At 43.4% G+C, this 18,797-nt stretch overlaps 2 protein-coding genes across 4 annotated transcripts; both read left to right on the plus strand.

Moving 5' to 3' along the window:
• Window positions 1-576: 576 nt before the first annotated feature.
• On the plus strand, window positions 577-8,995 carry si:ch211-154o6.3 (vegetative incompatibility protein HET-E-1). Its single transcript, XM_028580977.1, has 13 exons — window positions 577-1,211; window positions 3,333-3,451; window positions 3,886-4,127; window positions 4,664-4,787; window positions 5,057-5,178; window positions 5,751-5,837; window positions 6,062-6,151; window positions 6,482-6,570; window positions 7,347-7,569; window positions 7,776-7,898; window positions 8,048-8,213; window positions 8,407-8,495; window positions 8,650-8,995. The coding sequence occupies exons 1-13, from the start codon at window positions 1,122-1,124 to the stop codon at window positions 8,736-8,738; spliced, it is 1,653 nt and encodes a 550-aa protein (XP_028436778.1). The 5' UTR covers window positions 577-1,121; the 3' UTR covers window positions 8,739-8,995.
• pianp (PILR alpha associated neural protein) lies at window positions 8,846-15,959 on the plus strand. Of its 3 annotated transcripts, XM_028581031.1 has the most exons (6): window positions 8,846-8,915; window positions 9,199-10,093; window positions 10,291-10,697; window positions 11,098-11,176; window positions 14,888-15,034; window positions 15,869-15,959. In XM_028581031.1, the coding sequence occupies exons 2-6, from the start codon at window positions 10,083-10,085 to the stop codon at window positions 15,888-15,890; spliced, it is 666 nt and encodes a 221-aa protein (XP_028436832.1). In that variant the 5' UTR covers window positions 8,846-8,915; window positions 9,199-10,082; the 3' UTR covers window positions 15,891-15,959. The 3 variants fall into 3 exon arrangements, with proteins under 3 accessions (XP_028436832.1, XP_028436833.1, XP_028436831.1); XM_028581032.1 differs by lacking the exon at window positions 14,888-15,034; XM_028581030.1 differs by lacking the exons at window positions 14,888-15,034; window positions 15,869-15,959 and adding an exon at window positions 13,106-14,761.
• The last annotated feature ends 2,838 nt before the right edge of the window (window positions 15,960-18,797 follow it).

Here is an 18,797-nt window from a genome sequence, read left to right on the forward strand (position 1 = left end):
TTTCTGCGTAATTCACTCTCAAATGAATAACTATCTACCTGTATTCTGTAAATGTTTATCCTCCTCACACCTTAGGAGCCTACACTTGACCCAGGGGTCCAAGTAGGGCTGCATTTACCCGCCAGGGGTCCCAGCTGTCCCAGACCATTTTAGGCCTTGCCCCATTGTTTATCCAGCCTTGAGTCTGAGGGATCAGGGAGCCCCTAGAGTTACAAACTTATATAGCCTTGATCTTTGCGACTTGTTATAGCTTCTCAAATGTGACAATTTGTTGAGTGTCCTTGTCCTATTCGAGTAAATTGAATATTGCTTTTCTGCACATTTAGTTCAGTTTTAGTTTAAACCGTGCAGGAATTCGATGGTTAGAGCCTGTGTTCTCGACAGTTTAAAAAAAAAAAAAATGAATATATAAAAATAAAAAGTTTATTCTAAATGCTGAATGACATTTTTCCTTGTCTAATCAAGTGTATGTGCATGCCTAACATTTGGTGATGTTTATTTGTCAAACATTCGTTTTTATCTAACAAATATCGAAGTGCGAATGGCTTTCCTATGACTCTCCTATGTCACCTTGCTGCTAAATCTCCAAAATAAATCAGCTATTATGATTTAGTTTATTTAATTTAGTTTTTATTCTTAATCTCGATTTGGAGACACAAAAATATGACTTGATGGAATAGCACTTGAAGGCAGCACAGAGTTACTGTCCTTCGTCCTCCGGTTGACAGACTTTGGGTCAGTTAGACTTTTGTTTTGTGAATTAATTGCATGTAACATATACAACCATACACAATCATGTCTGATTAAATGAAAACCCGAGAACGGTAAATGTACTGTACAAGTCTATTTATTGTTAACCTTTTTTTTTTTAATGCAATATGTTATCCGTCCACATGGTGTCGCTGTAAGGACAAGTTATACACGTCAACTGTGTCATCAACATCCGGCGACACGTCTCTTCAACCCACTTCCGAGCCTTCTGATACATGTTTATTTATTTAAACCTCTCCCGTGTTTTCATTAAAAGACAAATGTTGCGTCTTTGACACAATACTCTAAGTCAGCTTGGCAGTGTAAAGTGTAGTTAACCCGCAGCGCTTTCGACAAGCCCAGAGCTTCTAATGGGGGAGGTGAGGAAGCTTCAGAAGAAGTTGAGACAGATTGGAAATCTGGAAATAAAGATCAGTCTTACCCCAGAGGAGAGATTCAAGGTACAGAAACACTTCATCTGCCTTTTTGTCCCAATGTTAACTGTGTGTGTAATCTGTGTGACTTTTGCCAATCCTGAATAGATTTCCCTCAGGTGTAACAACAGGTTATGACTGCAGACTTTACTAAAGCACAGACACAGATTCAGTCAAAAATTAAAACATTAGAACATATCCATCTTCACCAGCTGACACAGGTTGAAAAATTCAGTAGAGTAGAGCTGCTTATTTATACATCATTAAAATACACCATTAAATATTACACATCATATTTGGCACATAGTAGCCAAGCTCACATGGTTATATAAAAATTGTTTTAATGGTGTTCTGCGATGCTACAAAGTTATGAAGTAAGGTATCATAAATTTGGGATATCATAAAGAAAAAAATATGTGATTAACATGAATTAATGATAATGGTGGAAATGAATAATTTGACAGCTTTTGCCCTAGGAATTTTGGAAATCAGAAGGTTTCACGTTGAGCAGAGTGCATTAGAAAAATAATGATCAGGAACTTTAGGAGAGCCTTGCTGTGTTAAAGGGCAAAATCTGAATTCTGTAAGTTATGGTCATGCCCTACAACAGTGTTTTTTCTGTACTGCACTGCCCCCCTATTCTAATCCCCTAATTGGAAACAGGAAAATAAATGCTGTTGCACACATTTGCAGTTGAAGATTATTCGGTAGTGATGGTGAAGGTTACTGGTACCCATGATTCATTTCTGTGACTAAGTTGCATTTCCTTGTATGAACTTACAGTGTATGATGAAACCGCTAATCAGAAAATGATTGTAAAACAGAAATAACAAAATAAATTCCCTTTAAAAAATATATTACACAGTATTTACAATGAATAATCTCATATAAGTAACACACAGATTTCACATTTTGGGAAAAAGTTAATGGATTTACTTATTTATCACTTGTAAAAATAGTAGAACGTAACTACCTAAGTATTTAAAGTGGCAATTGTTAAGATTTCAGTTCTGGTTGATTTAGAATTTGTATTTGAGTAAAAATGGAATTGTTCGTAATACTGCATATAGATATCGCAATACTTTCATCTGTAAGCCATATGCTCAATCACCATTGTAATACCTCCTTCAGCAGTAGACTCAACAGACATTTATTTGAATGAAAATCTTCAAGATTACCGGTTTGCAGTTTAAGTATTTCCATTTTATGCTACTTCATAGTGGGAAATATTTTACTTTTTACCTCAATACATTTATTTGACAGATAAGGTTACTTGTTGCTTTTCAAACTGAAGTTTTACATTGAAAATATATAATACGTCTTTTAGAATATGATTTATCGTTGAAGATTAAACTACCCTACACAGTGCAGAATATAGCTACTATAATTAGGCTAGATTAAACCAGACAAGATACATAATTAAAATGCTGCTTACACAGATGTGTATCAATTAATCAATAACAAGGGTTATACTGCTACCAACGAGTATTTCCGCTTTTGATACTTTTACTTCAGTATTTTTTTTTTTAAATACAGGGCATTTAATATGAAATGAGTTTTTTTATATTGTTTTCTTTTTTTATTGTCAAAATAGAAGAAGCAGACATTCAGACTTCAACTGTAGTCTCTAATAACGGTCAAACATTGGATCCTACATTGCCCACAATGTTCAATCACACAATTCTGTCTTGTTATACCCTGCCTGCCTACAATTGCCCAAATATTTTTAAACAACATGTCCCCACTTTCTGTAAAATAAATTGTCATCTCCAAGCCCAAGCAGAGACAACCCTGATGAGATCATGATTACATCATCAGGGGTTATTGTCTCAGATGTAACAAAGCACCACCAGAGCCACTAAAGATCTCATATAAATGTTTTCTCAATTAAAGAAGTAGACATTTATGTGTAAAACTGGTGGAGTTCTCCTTTAACACAGGAAACAGACACTTTCAGTCACAAGTTGACAGGCCTGATTCACTCATTCATGCATCTTTCATATCTCACAATCAGACAGTACAGTGTACTGCATTGCCAGTTGCAGTCTAATAAATCAAGACAGGCGGAGTATATTGGTTGTGCATATAAACAACTTGTGGATTTACTGGCTTGGTTTACAACCAATCTCGTGCCTTCTTCCCTCTCAGATCTCCAGGAAGGCGGAGCTGCGTTCCAGATTGGCTGAGCTTCAGCTGCAGCTTTCTGGCCCGCAGCAAACTCTGGGGATTGTGGGAGACGGAAAAAAGGAGAAGATGAAAAGACAAGTGTAAGGAAGTGAGGGAGAGGTACCAACAAGAGGGGGCAGATGGAGAAAAGCATAATTCTTCAAAAGCAACAACATTCACTTTGAAGCCTTTGATCTTTTTTGTACGTCTGTCTAAACACACTGGAGGTCAAATACTGTCACGCTTTCCACTGTCGATAATGTGTAATGTAAACATCATTCAGAGATGTCATCCTTCCTATTGAAGCCCCTCAGGGCAGATAATTGGAATCAACGTGTGGATATTCAACAAGAAAAAATCTAATTGAATGAAACACTCTTTCCAATACACAGACTAGGAGCTCATTAAGAAGTACTGTTTTTGTTTGTGTGGGACTTGGAGAAGCTCTACAGGTATGCTCCCTGTCACAGAGGATGTTGTGTGCCGCTTGCATCTTGGTTATTCATTCAGCTTTCGCTTTTCTGCACTGGCACAGGGAGGATACCCCTGAGGCCCTTCCATCACAAACGCCTCCAGCCTCCAAGATCCTTAAGGGAGAAGAGAAGTCCAAAGCTCAAGCAACGCCAGCGCCGGCTGCCAGGCAGAGGGAAACAGGAGGGGGAGCACGGATAGGCAGACAGCAGGAAAGGACAGAGCCGGCCAAGGTGTCGGATCACTGCCGAGACGTGTCAGGAGGCTGCTCTGACTTTGACACAGATCAGCACATTCGACAGTCAGGTCTGATTGAGTACATTATTATTATAGTTTATCGCAGGCAATCAAAAGCACAATGCAGTGCCCTTATTTTTTTTTAAAGATTATTTTTTGGGGCTTTTCCGCCTTTTAATATTTGACAGTACAGCTAGGTGAGAAAGGGGTGAGAAAGGGGGAAGACACGCAGGAAATTTGTCACAGGTCAGATTCAAACCCGGGACCTCTGCGTCGAGGCATAAACCTCTCAGTATATGTGCGCCTGCTCTACCACTGATCCAACCCGGCCACAGAAGTGCCCTTATTTTGTCGTTAACATCTTAAATCAGATTATATCATGTATGCCACAGGTATTCCCAACAAGCTCATGTGGCTGTCAGTATTAAAACCAACAGCCTGCATTTGCTTCCCTGAAGACAGGACCCACGTTTTGCATCCTTGCAGCTAAATAAGCCCCATGTTTCGTGGTGGCAGACTAATCCATATTGAAGAAGTGTGTAGATTAACAAGCTGGGGTGCTGATGAGTCAACATTGCTAATTGGACAAATCATTTCCTTTACAGAGGCTGAATTTGCATCCCTCAAATCGTCTTGGGAGAAAGCAAAGTTTCGCTTGCGGCTGTTGGAGGGTCACAATGACATCGTCACCTGTGTGGTTGCTGTTGACAACCTGGTGGTTTCTGGAAGGTAAAGCAGGAAAGAAGGTCCTATTTGCATAATGGATGTGCAAAGTGAAAATTTCACCTAATTTATCACTTAATATGCTCCCGCTCTCTCCCTCGCTGTCTGACATATTTATTTTTCTTCCCCCTGCCGAGATGGCCCGGTGCAAATCTCTCGCGATTTATGTCGAACGCCTTTTAACTTTGCTTGTTTTCACCTTCTCTCACTCTCTAACTCACTTTCTACCCTTCTACATCCTCGCTTTCTCGCTGCATCCATCTTCCTCTTCTAAGCCGAGATACGACGGTGAAGGTGTGGCACGTTCCCACTGCAACGGAGCACAAGAACCTGGGGGGTCACGCTGGTGGAGTCACCTGTCTGTCTGCGCCTCCCCCTGAGTACTGCAGGAGGCTGGGTGAGGACACACACGGTTGCACACACACACACACATCCACATCCTTACATGTGCACCAACTACAGCTGAGTAATGCCTGTGTCCTGCTGTCTGGTAATTATAGGAGCAGTTCATCAGATCAACCCCAGCGAGAGATAACCTCAGTAGGCACTTTAGAGAGTTCGCTGTCTGTCTGTAGCAGGCAGCCTTCCATCACTTGAACTCCAACTCCCTCTCTGGCTCGCCTCCTACACTCCCTCCCCACCTGCTTCCCCACCTAAAATACCAAATTGAGAAGTGCAGCACATAGATTACGCAGCTCAGTCGAACTAATAGTCACACAGTGTTCATAGACTAATTATTACTTTCTTTTTTTAAATCATGCCTATTCTCTCTTTGCCTCTTTCTTGCAATCTGTCCCCTTTTTGTACATCATCACTTATTTACAGCTTCCTCTCAGCTTAATCTTTTTGTCCTCTTCTCTCTCTCTCTCTTTTTCTGATCCCCATTCTTTCCTCCTCCTCATTCTCCTCCTCCTCCTCGTCTTCCCCTGTCCCCTCCCGCTCTTCTGTCTGTGTTTGCCCTCTCGCCAGCCCGGTCCCTGTCTTTGTCCGACAAGGAGAGGTTTATTTTGAGTGGCTCGGCAGACTGCTATGTGAAGATCTGGGCCCTGAGCATTGGTATGCTTAACCACACACACACACACACACACACACACACACACACACACACACACACACACACACACACAGATATACAGTATATACATATATATACATATATTAAGGTAGACAGAGCCTCAGGGAAACGTGTCTCTGTGTGTGTACATCGTAATCAATGTATGCCTGTGTGACTGGTGGTCTGTGTCCTGTCAATTAAATTAGTATTTTCCTGTTACTTCCAGGGCAGTGTGTTAAGTCTATCTACACGTTCAATGCTGTGACTGCACTCTGCTTTTTGCCAGAGGAAGAGGGCTACTTCATCACTGGATCAGGTGTGTTTTTGTGTGGAAAAATATGACCTAGTGACAAAGTGAAGTGAACACAATAGTTGGAATTTGACATAGTGGTATTATATTGTATTTTTATTTTACATCTATTTCTGTACATCTATGTGCTTTGGAGGAGACATGCACATATTTGCTAATATGTAGGCATCATCTGCCAGCGAATTAGTGAGTGTAGCGCATGGCTATTGGGCTGAATCAGAGAGATGGTGGCGCACAGATTAGGCAGTCAGGCTCAGGTGGATCGACCGTGACCAACAATAATGACTGCCAGCCGCCTGTCAGCACATGTTAACCTCACCCTCTGTCACCCCTCAGACGGGGGGAAAGTGCAAGCCTGGAGCTGGCAAACTTTCGAAAACTGCCAGTCAATCAATGCTCACCAGGAAGCAGTCACCTCCATCCAGGTGGGTGGGTCACTCACCTACGTTCCGTGATGTGCTTTCTCGCTTTTTATCATGTTATGTTCACACTGAAGATGCTCAAGCTGTTTTCATGTTCAGCCTATTTTTAAAGGCTGATAAAAAAAAAAAAACGCCAATGTTTCTCTCTCTGTAGAAGCTGTCTAAAGTAGTTTTAGAACTCTTGATTATTAATTTGTGAAAAAGCCCCTCCTCAGGAAATCAAACAGCTTTATTTCTCGCTCTTATCCTCACAGCTTTCCTTGTTTATGCTTTCAAACAGATATCAAAGATATTTATTGAGATGTAAGTCGTTTAGCTCGCCATTTTTAGAAAGCATACTGTACAAATTTGGAGCAAAAAGGCTTTTTATGAATATTGAAATCCAGAGCTACATATGCACATTTTTGTTTCAATTTGCAATCATCAAAATATGCCTAAAGCATTAAAGCGTAGCACATCATTGTCATCCTCTTTGTTGTTTATCATGCAAAGCACACAATCCATTAAAAACCAACAGCGGCTCAGAAACGTACATTTTCAAACTGTTCACACACACTTCTTTTCCCTTCACACAAACATACATACACACTCTTTCCCTTTTTCTGTGTATATATCTCTCTCTCTCTCTCTCTCTCTCTCTCTCTCTCTCTCTCTCTCTCTCTCTCTCTCTCTCTCTCTCTCTCACACACACACATACACACACTCACGCACACATACACACACGCACTGGGTAAAGACTCAGATCACCATGACAACCATGTCTCCTGTGCCCTCCACAGTCTCAGGGTCCGCTGGTGTTCAGCGGCTCGGCAGAGGGAGGGGTGTCTGTGTGGGAGAACCGGTGTTCAGATCGAGACCCCCTGCGGCTGCTGCACCACTGGGGCGAACAGGTGACGGGCTGTGGAGGGGGGTCGGGCGGGCGTCTGACCCTCAGCCCGAGGGGAGACAGAGTGTTCCTGTCTTATGGTCGAGCCTGGCTCAAGATCCTGCACTGGAGGACCGGTAAGCCCTGGAATGAAAGTGTGCGTATGTGTGTGCGTGTGTGTCTGTCTGTCTGTCTGTCTGTCTGTCTGTCTGTCTGTCTGTCTTTCTTTCTTTCTTTCTTTCTTTCTTTCCTTCTTTCTTTCTTTCAGGATGATTGAAAAAGCAAGGTAGATGAAGGAACATTTGCATAATCTTTCCACCTAACATCTGTCCAATTATCACAGGAACCATGTCCAGACTGACCAATCACAACAGCATCACCGGGGTAACAGATTGTGTTCACCAGACAGGAGGCCTCCTAATTGGCTCCTGCTATGATCTGGCGAATGGAGAGAGCTCGCTCAATTGTGAGTCACAGAGTAAACCATGTGCAACCAGAAGTAACTTGCTCCACTTTGATAGAGTGAAGGCACAATAAGGACTTAAGACAAAATCGAAAGCACTTTGTTTTCCTCTGTTCACCTCCATTCCCTTCATCTCCCTCTCCTCCCTCTAGTATTCTCTCTGCCTCAATGTCAGTACCTGGCCTCTCTCTCCTGGCCCGATGCTCCCAGAATCCTCTGCTTTACAGCGTGGGCCACAGGAAGCGGAGACCACCGGTGGGTCACTGGAGGTCACGACCTCATCGTATGGGAGCAGCTCCCCAGTTCTGGGAAGCAGAGGTAGGCTCAACACATGTCAACACTACTCAGATAAAAAAGATTTTAGACTGAACTGCTCAACGAAATTTCTTATTTGCATATTTTTCCAAGGCTAAGTGCACTGCTAATTCTAAAGCTTGTATAAGGTGCTAATGAATATAACACACCTCTATTGATATTAGCCGTTTAATTAATGTGGATGTGAATGTTGAAGGGGTGATGTCACAGTGAAGAGAGACAGTCGGTTGGAGTCCTGTTCGCTGGAATCAGAGGGGGACACAGAAGATGACGAGGAGACTGATGGTACAGACACACACTGCATTTCACACGTTTTCATGTCTTCATTTACTGACTGGCACGCTCAATGAGTAACCATGGAATTGCAGACTTCATTATCATGTTAATTTTAGATGATGCATGTCACAACAAATCCTCATGACCTCCTTATCAAATTTAGATTACGAGGATGATGATGACAACGCTGAAGGAAAAGACATTGTGGAGGATAGAGGGTCCGGCTCGTGGTTGCGCTGCATTCTCCAGTGAGTGCTGGTTTCTCATGCTGAGGACACCACGGCCTGCAGCCATGAAGAGGAAATGAGAGAGCGAGAGAGGGAGCGTAGTGACAGCGAAGGAGGGTGCAGGGGAGTGAAGTGTGACAGACTGACTGTCAGTGTCGGCGGGGGGAGCGTATGGATGAAGACGGGGAGTGCGTGTGTATATGTGAGTGATAGGCAGATTGCTTTACATGTAAATATTTCCACATACAATAAAGCTGTCACCCTTTGACTCTTACCTCCAAATTGGCATCTCTTGTTGTCTCTTTTTTTTTTATTTCAATCCGACCCTGCCTCTTCTTCAAACACCAGTTCATCGCCCTGCTCTGTGTAAATGAATGCAAATTAAATTTTATTCTATCTTTATTCCCCTCGTACCCTCCCTCCTCTTGCTTTCTGTATTTCTGTCTCTGGGGTGTCCTTGCCTGTTTTTGTAAATATAATTGAAGAGTTTTTTTTTAACCTCCTGCCTCTAAAATGAGCTTACCAATGTCGTCCTCCGTATCATTTCTGTTTGCCTCGTCAAATTCATTTCTTTTCCTTTGCCTCCGTTTAATTGAGCCAGTTTCTTAAAAAACAACACATAATTAGCATTTAAATCTCTTTCCTACAGTCTCCTGCCCTCCCTACATCGCTCTCTCTCCCCTCTCTTACTCTAGCAGACTCTGCATGTCTCAGTCGCTAAGGCAACCAATGCTTTTTTTCTCACTTGTTCTCTGTATCTCCCCCTTTCTCTCTCATTCCCTCTCTCCACTGCCAGAGGTAGGCATGATAACTGATATGTGTCGGAGTGTGTGTGTGTTTGTGTCCGTCTCCCGGTGTGCTCGTGTGTCTCTAAGTGACATTTCTGTGGCATTTAGGCAGCAGTTGTGGAAAGGAAGTTACCTCTCTTTGCTCCAAGTGCCATATAGAGTATTGGCTCAATGCATGATGCTTCTAATGATGATTAATGTGCTGTGCTCAGGTGTGTTCACTGTAAATGTGTGAGAGAACAGAACAGACAATGAGTATGTACTTCTGGGTGTTTTTGAATGCAGATGTGGATACTGTATAAACGTGGCGCATAATTGAGCGTTAAATTTAAAAGCCCAGGGGAGTCTGTGTGTGTATGTTTTTTTTTTTATTTAAATGTTTTTATAAAGATGACCGTTTCTGTTTTCTGCCAATACTCTTCCTGGTGTCTAGTTAACATGGTTTTATCTGGCAACATAAAAGAAGAAAAAAGCTGGACCCTCCCCCTTTCTCTCCCTCTCTATCCCTCTCTTGCCCCTCTGTCCTGTCTTACAGAGAGAGATGATCGGAGGAGCGGAGTGTCAGTGAACAGAGCGAAGCGATGGAGAGATGGTAAGGTGGATGGTAACGAAGGTGAAGGAGGGATGTATAGGGTGCAGATGCATTAAATGTCAGTTTGAGTGATGGCTGGAATAAGATTCAATTTCTGAGCTGATGAGGTCGTGCAGGACGCCTGGGGACAATACGTTTTCTCAGATAACTTCTCTGTCACTCCACAACCTCTCATTCTTTCTCCACTTCTCTTCCAGCTCCATCTCTCCTGTCGCACGACTGACTGCCCTCCGCTGCCTTGTCTGCCTTCTCCTGGTTGCTCTGGTGACACAGCCTTCCACCTGTAACCGAGACGACAGTGAGGGCGAGGAGCAGGTGGACGCCCGGTCTGTCCAGGTGTCCGTTACAGCCCAGGTCACGCCCACCCCTCTGTGGGCGGTAGTCTGGGGTCCCACACAGCCTCTGGAGGATGAGACCTACCACTTCCTTTCTAGCCAGGAAACTGACCCCCTGCACCAGCATGGTAACCAGCAGGAGGCAAGCACCGCCAAGCCAGACTGGCCTGCAAGCATGCAGCCCCGAGAGGACATGCCGCTGGAGTCTAAGGACCAGGAGGGAGTCGAGGATGGAGGCACGGAGGCGGAGGAGACGGAGCCTGAGGAAGGTGGGCTTCAGGAGATGCACAGAAAGGATTTCTAAATAAAGGTGGCCACGAGCCACAGTCCACGTGAACACACACACATACCACAAGTCCTCCAGGGAATTAGCTGTCACCAGGGTGAAGGCTGCTGTGTGCAGCCGGCTGTGTCTGTGGCGGGGGAATGCCTAATAAAGTTCTCATCACTCACAGTGAGGAATTGGCCGCTGTCAAAATGCAAGATATAGAGAAGACGTCATCGGATTAGTGTTATAGTTGGAGGCCAGCGTCTCGCACATCCAATTTCATGTTTCAGCTGGCTTCATTGATTTCTTCTTTTGTCCTGGATACAAATTATACATGGTCATGGTCTGAGATAAGTAATTGCACGTGTGTGTGTGTGTGTGTTTGTGTGTGTGTGTTACAGTGGACCCTCAGTTCTACGTCACAGTGACCATCTCCTCGCTGCTCATCCTGACGGCAGTCGTTATTACAGCCAAACTCTGGTAGGAACCTAAACTCTCTCCTTTAAAATATTCTGTGTGTGTGTGTGTGTGTGTGTGTGTGTGTGTGTGTGTGTGTGTGTGTGTATTGCCACATAAATGTGAAGTGGGCATTGCTGAATAAGAGCAAGGATTAGCAAACTTTCCCTGTATGAGCTGAACACCTATCCCACAGCATGAGGGAAGTTTTTTTTTAATGCTAAGGTTGTAGATAAGACTATTTATCATTTTAAGAACACACACAGCCAGGTGCAGACCAGTTTGAGCTTCAATACAAGATGCTTCCCTTAATATGACAGCATTTCAATTTCTAAATTGGGCTGTTTAAGACCGAGTTTGAGGTTAAATGAGGTGCTTTGTCTGAACGCATTGTGTAGACCCCATGGATTACATTTGCTCCGAGAAAATTGATTCCTAGAATAACGTGCCTCAGTTAAAGCAGGGATGTACTGAGGTCAGTTGTAGATTTACTTAGAACAGACGTTTCCAACCTGGGGGTCAGGACCCCCTAAAGGGTCATGAGATGATTAACAAGATAGGAAAGCACAATAAAACTATCCCTGGTACACAACATTGGGATTCTTTGTTCACACTTCAGTCTAATTGTCTTTGTATCGCGTCATTTGCTGGATAATTGTGCTTCTTTGGTAATCTTGGCAATCTTAGAGGGACTAATCATCTTTTTGTTGACTTGGTTATAATCCGTAGGCATATCCAAACACTGAAGAGGAAGTCACAGACATATCTTTATTAGCTAGGGCTGTGCTGCATTAAGAGATTGGAGTATACTGTGCTTTGAAGAATGGGACTAAAAGAGTCAAGAATTTGACTTCCCCCTTTTTCTACCCACTGATGGATCAAGATGAAAATTGGTGGATTGTACTAGATGTGAAGGGATTTATGAAGATGACACCCTGATAGTTACAGATGTGTTTGCATGTGCATGTTGGTCCGTCTGTCATGTCTGTGTGCGTGTTGTCAATGATTACGTAATGTGTCTTTGTATTAGGGATCGACCGATACTGTTTTTTTTAAGGCCGATACCAATTATTATTATTAGTTTATGAAACCGATAACTGATATTTGAAACCAATGTGCATTAACAGTGAAAATCAAAATCAAAAGGCAAGAAATAAAAAAAAGTCAGAATTAAACTTTGTTTACAGTAAATGCTTAAGCAATTATTAAATAAATTAGGAACTTTCAACATAATACACAGTAAAAGATAGTCAGATAGTGTTGTGGGACATTAAGTTAGACTCAGTGGGGAGTGAAACCCAAGCAGAGGGACAGACACAGAGCTGTAGCGGAGCCAAAGTAGCGCACTTTTTAATGAATTAACTTTATCGGTTATCCGGTAAATAAAACGCGGATACAGATCATCTGCAAACTGGCAAAAAAAACGGCCCGATAATCAGACAGGGCCGATAATTGGTCTATCCGTTTTATGTATTCCTTCCTAAAGTGAGAGCTAAGTAATTACATTACAATGACTTTATTAATAACACTTGTGCTCCTGAAAAGTCACAGTTGGCACAGATGTGTCATTTAATGCCATTAGAGTTGCAATAATTAACTACTGACTATAACCAATAGGATGGAACTGGAAGCAAAAACAGATCTGTCGCTTTACAGGCTTGAGCAATAACATGGCTTCACTGATGTCAATGTGCTTTAACAGCCCACCGGCCATTAAACCTCTCAGTGCATGTTAACACAAGGTGGGGGTTCTGTTTGTGATACGTTATGTTTTCAGGCCTCATAGGAAGTGCTTGCTGCACACATGGCCATTAGCTGGAAATGAGGAGTCATCTATGTGATGTAGTGGAGCATTTCCACGCCTTGCTGATCAAACCAATAACGCCTAGTTTATTTGACCGCTGGGACCCCTCATTCCTTCTCTTTCTGCATCTCCCACATTTTTTTTCTCAGCCATTTATACTTTTACTCTCCTCCTCCTTACTCTAATTCTCTTATCTGCTCATCTTGCCCACATTTCTATTATATCATAATTTTTCATTTCATTGCCTGGATCTGTATAATTTATTCTTCTTCATATCTATTTTTCATACTCTCTCTTAATCTCAGTTTTGCTCCCACACTCTTACATTATCTCCCCTCACTCTCTCTCCAATCCTCCCTCCTTTTACTTGGGCCTCTTTTCCATTCACCTCCCAGGTTCTTTTTCTTTCTTTCTCTGAATACCTGTGTTCCCCTACTTCCTTCAGGTTCTTTGCTTACTTCCAGTTATCACCATTGCATTGCTGTAATAGTGCCTGTCTTTGCACAGCTGGTACTCCTCTTATCTCCCTCACCAGTCTCCTATCTCTCCCAGCACCGCCAGTCCGACTGCTGATCCACAGATAATCCTCCAGCTTGAGCTGATACACGATAAAAGCCTCTTTTCTCTCTGTTGCTGAGACTGGCCTTCATTGTTGTTCCGATAACTTACTCCACCGGTCCCTGCCAGGGAGGAAAACCCACACTACTGGTGGATCCAAAGTGGCCTTACAAAAATGAGAATAGCGGGGATTCAAGGCTGGAGACATGGCAGCAGCCCATCTCTATAGACTGGCTCGTGCTTCAGTGTCATAAATGTGTAAATAACGCCATGTGTTAGATGGAGAGAGTGCCGCACTATGAACGGGAGGGCCGGTGTACAGATGGACTGAAATGATAGCCTATAGTGGAAATTGGCCACTGTCCAGTTCATTATGATTATAGAAGAGCGGCATATGTGCTCAGTGATTTTCCCAGCCCTAAAATCATTAGTGTGGCTAATGTTATCAAGCGTGACGATGTTTGTGTGTGAATGTGGAGAGAGAGAGAGAGAGAGAGAGAGAGAGAGAGAAGTCAACCAGAAGAGGACAGGTGTTACTGAAGGAAGATGAGGGTGCAGGATGGCTTTTATGGCTGCTTTTTTGCCTCTAAGAGCCTGACCCTGTGACTCTCGACTGTGTCTTCACCCTCCTTGACGAAAACAATGGCACGCCACCTCTGTGATGCGTCACCCCTCTGTCCATTTCTTTGCCTTGTTGCATCCTTCCCACCTCACCCCTCTGACTCCCTCCCTCCCCCGTCCCACAGTGCCTGTCTCCTTCACCCATTTCTCGCTCTGCCTCCTTCTCTCCCCTGACAGCATTTTAATGAGTCCGATGAGTGCACTAATTCTCTCTCACAGTGGCAGAGTAATGTGTTCGCTGATGCTAAATGGCTCGGCTGTTCTCGACGCTCTCTGACTTTGTTTCTCTGTATCTCCCCCCTCTTGTCTTTTCTCTTTACTCTGCTGTTTCTCCTTATCTGTGTCTCTGTCTATCTCCCTTAATTTCACCCCTCTCTATCATTTCCTGCACTGTTTCTTCCTCTCTCACCTTCTTTTACTGTTATCTGTCTCTCTCAAACTCAAACTTTCTTTGAGTTCTTTCATCTCTGTTTCTATTCCTGTCCCTCTTCTTCTCAGTCTCTTTTTTTCCTTAATTCCCATCTTTTCCCATCCCTCTGTCTGCATCTTTCTTTTTCCTCTTGTCTGACTCCCTACTCCACCAACCCCTCCTTTGCTCACTCTTCTTCACTCTCCATCCCTTTCATTTTCTTGCCTCCTTTCATCCTTTCTCCTCTCTCTCTCTCTCTCTCTCTCTCTCTCTCTCTCTCTCTCTCTCTCTCCTCCCTCTCCCTCTCTATCTATCTATCTGTGTCACTATCCTTCTCTCCCAGTTACGATCACAGCTGTTCCCAGCATCCACCCCCGCTTTCCCGTGGCGTGGCCCCCCCACTCTCCCTCGCTCTCCCTCGTTCCCTTGCTTCGGAGGACAGCCGGCAGACGTTGCACAGCACCTCCGCCTCCTTCACCGACAGGGAGAGGTAATGAGTCGCCTCACCAGTCTTCAGTTTCGAGTGTGCGCAAGTCTAAGTCTATGAGTCTGATTTGCATGTGTGCACCTCTGGATTGAAGTATAGATACATAAGAGTGACATGACACTGTCATGAACGTGTCATAAACATAAACAAGTCATAAACGTTTATGACATAACGCTTTTGTCACAAAGTGTCATTCGGTTTTTGTCATGACAAGTTAGGGTTAGGGTTCATGTGTCATGACAGTGTCATGTCACTCTTATGTAGATACCTTCAAGGAAAGTGTTACCGAAGTTTGTTTCTTTGTGTGTGAAGAAGCCTTATTACCTCTTTTGCATTATAAGCATGTACATGGAGTAGAAATGAACAGTAGTGCTATTCTCTGAGGAGTATTCAGGCCTGGAGTGTTGTAAGATGTATCAGTGTTTTAAACCCCCTCTACAGATGAGTCATAGTGGGCCCAGTCACCGTCCATGAAATGATGCTTTTATTCGAGGGTATTTAAAGTTAATCTCAATCAAGATAATTATAGTGCTGTACTCCAGTGCTCCCTCTCACTTCCTCCCTCCCCATCAGCTTTTCCTCCACCTTCCACTTCTACCTCCTTCTCTTCCGTCTCTTCCCCCCGCCGCCCTCTCAGTCCCCTGTGATGCAGCTTTCCGTTTGCGTGTACACCACTTTTCCAGCTTCAGGCCTCGCTGCTCCACTTCACCTCTCCCTTTCTGTCTTTCCTCCCATCATCAGAAGTCCCAAAGCTTCCCACAACCCTCCCCTCCTCCTTTTTTGTCTTAGTCTTTCTATCTCTCTCACTCTTCTTCACTGTGTCTCTTGCTGTGTCAGGATCCCAGTCGTGAACCTCTGAGGTGACTATTTTTCCATATGGTAAACATTTCTACGGGGCCTGAGGAGGAACATCAACATGACCAGAGGCTGTGCCCCCATAACAAAACTCCTCGGCTTCCCTTAGGTCTAAAAAACCCAAACACATCTCCCTGCTGCTCCCTCCTTCCTTTCTTCCTCTGTGCTTGGTATAAATTTCTTTTATGCGGTTCCGCGTCACTGTAACCTGCTCCCTGTTTTCCATCCCCTGTATGGCCCCAAGCTCTGCCAAGCCAACCAAATGCTCTGCGCTCCGACCCGCCATGACTAATTCACAAACAAGCAGTTTAACAGATCTGCAACATCCCATTACCCCTGAAATGCCCTACCTGTGCTTCCACAGCTGTTTCCAGTGATTCAGCTGCACATATGAAGCTGTTCAGTATTCATTCTAAAATAGCAGACGGTTTTTTCATTACATGACACTCAAATTCAGTTCAATTTAGCTGGCTTTTATCTGGTTTGTAAATGGTTAAAAGCCATTCTCAGCATCTCCCAACACTGAACGGGGCATTTCACAAAGCTGTTTGGCACAGCTGTAGCCAACAGGCAATGTGTTTAACATGTCACGCTCCAAAAACTGCTGTTTATTCCCTGCTTTGGGCGCCGTAAATGCAAATAGTGTGGCTTTTTCCTCTGCGTTGTGTAGAGGAGTCTGTTTTGTTTCAGTTTTTCCTCATGATTTGTTTTCTTAATTATCTGGCTGACGTTCACCTCTTTGTCGAGTCTTTGTGAGCACCCTCTGTTCCTGCTGGACTGTGTTAGAGGTGTGTTAAGCATAGAGTATTTCCAGTGGTGGAGATAAAATATTCAGAGCGGGAATGGATAGAAGAGGCATTCCTGTAGAAATCAATGATTCCCAAAGGTTTTCGATGGTGAACAACAAAGACAGATTTATGTCATCATGGAAAAGAGCATCTCTGAACTGTACGCGTGATCAAAGGACTGACGATACCACGACAAGTTTTTTTTTTTACCTGACAGCCAAGTATCCCAATCCTGGAAAACAAAACGGCATCATTTTCCTCATATCATGTTTCAAGTCACTGTATATCAACTGTCTTGGGAGCACTAAAGGAAAGTAGGACATCAAGGAGCATCATTTCTGTCTCTCCAATGAATGTGCATGTGTACAGTAAGAAAACCTGTGAGACTAGCTTCAAATCTATTATTTATAAATGTCTATTTTATCTATCAGTGAGTGATGTCTTATAGAATCTATCAGAGCCAAATGTCAGTTTGTGTTTGACAACTTTTCTAAGCAGCTTTGAGACATGAAATACCCCCCCTCCACACACACACACACACACACATTTACACTACAGATAGACATAGTACTGGTGGCATCATGCGTGGCTCGTGCTATCCTCCAGATATCCAGTCTTGTGATTTTTAGTAGCATTCCTGTAGAAATGTGGTCTTTCTGTACCATGGAAGTTCAATAAAGACTCAACACTGGCGTTTTAGCTTTGCGTCTATCTGTTTATTTCTCTGCATGTTGAATGAATTCCCCTGGGAGCTGTGCGATCTGCAATGCTTTATGGGAAGGACAAAGCTTACACTGTGCAAGCTTTTACTGTGCATTTTTATAGCTACTGCTGTATCCTAATCTTTTTCTCCCTGACGTGAACATTTAGTCCACCGGCTTGCATTGATTTTGAACCATGGGCTTGGCATTAAAAAGTCCTGCATGTGCCAATCATGTTTTACCAGTGAGGAGCAGCTGAAAAGGGGGCGAAAAGATAGGTGGCTGCTTGTGTCTGAAGCTTTTCCTTATCTACTCACCTCATATGGATTCCTCTCGCTTCAGAAAGATTAACAGGGTGCTAAGCAAGAATTTCCTCCTGTGTATAGTTTTTCAAACAAATGTCAATAAAATCAAGGCGGGCACCAGAGGACAAGTGCCACTCATGTGTATTGGGATTCTCCACCAGTCTGCTGCACAGCTACTCTTTCCATCTCCCCTGGGCATTTTACTAATCAATCAAACTAATTGATTGGCTTTGTTCCACTCTGAAGTTTTAATGACTGCATGTAGTTATGAGCTACATACCAGGAGACGCTGCAGCAATCTGTAACTGCGGTGGGCAAACAACAAACACTAATGCAGAAGTTAGGTGTGAACTCACAAATGCAGAGTCATCGCTTACATGCTCACACCTATAATAAACAGCACACACACAAATCACCTGCCACTTTCTCTCCAGATTACACGGTTGCCAGTGAACCCTCTTTCACTGACAAACACTCAGAGGGGTGAACAGCTGTTGGAAATCACAGCTCCAGTCTGATAAAAAACTGTGAACCAATGAAGCTCAATCACACTGACTGAAATTAACACCACTATTTATAGAGGTGGAAGGATGTTGGTGGTACAAAGATATGCAGGGTTAAATGAAACAGGATCCTAATTTCCCTGTCCGTTACCCTCTCACTGTCGGTCAGATAATTGCAACCAATAATGTCATGCAGGATGAAGAGCGGAAAATTTAGAGAAAACAGATTCAGAAGAGTGAAAGACGGACAGGGCGGGCATGATGAAGGCAATTTTGACAGCGTGATGGAGGTATGAGGGAGGGTGGCAGGCAATTTCAACAGGCAATTTTGACATTGAAATAGAAGCTCTGGGCAAAACATACGCATATGAAATATGAATGCGCTTGGTGTGTGTGGATGTGGGTAGCCATGCTGGTTGCGCACAGGGGAAGCCTCAGCTCTATAATACATTAGTCTCTTTAGGGACATGCCCTAATTAATGGCTTGACCTCTTAACGGGTAGCCCCCTTCTGTGAGTTAACATTTAGCTGTGCACCCTCCAGAGATGCACTTTGAAGTGCATTTAATAAAAGAAGTGACAGTGACATTAATAAGACAGTTAGGGTACAGGGCT

Source organism: Perca flavescens, chromosome 6 (assembly GCF_004354835.1).
Source record: "Perca flavescens isolate YP-PL-M2 chromosome 6, PFLA_1.0, whole genome shotgun sequence".
Classification (NCBI taxonomy): domain Eukaryota; kingdom Metazoa; phylum Chordata; class Actinopteri; order Perciformes; family Percidae; genus Perca; species Perca flavescens.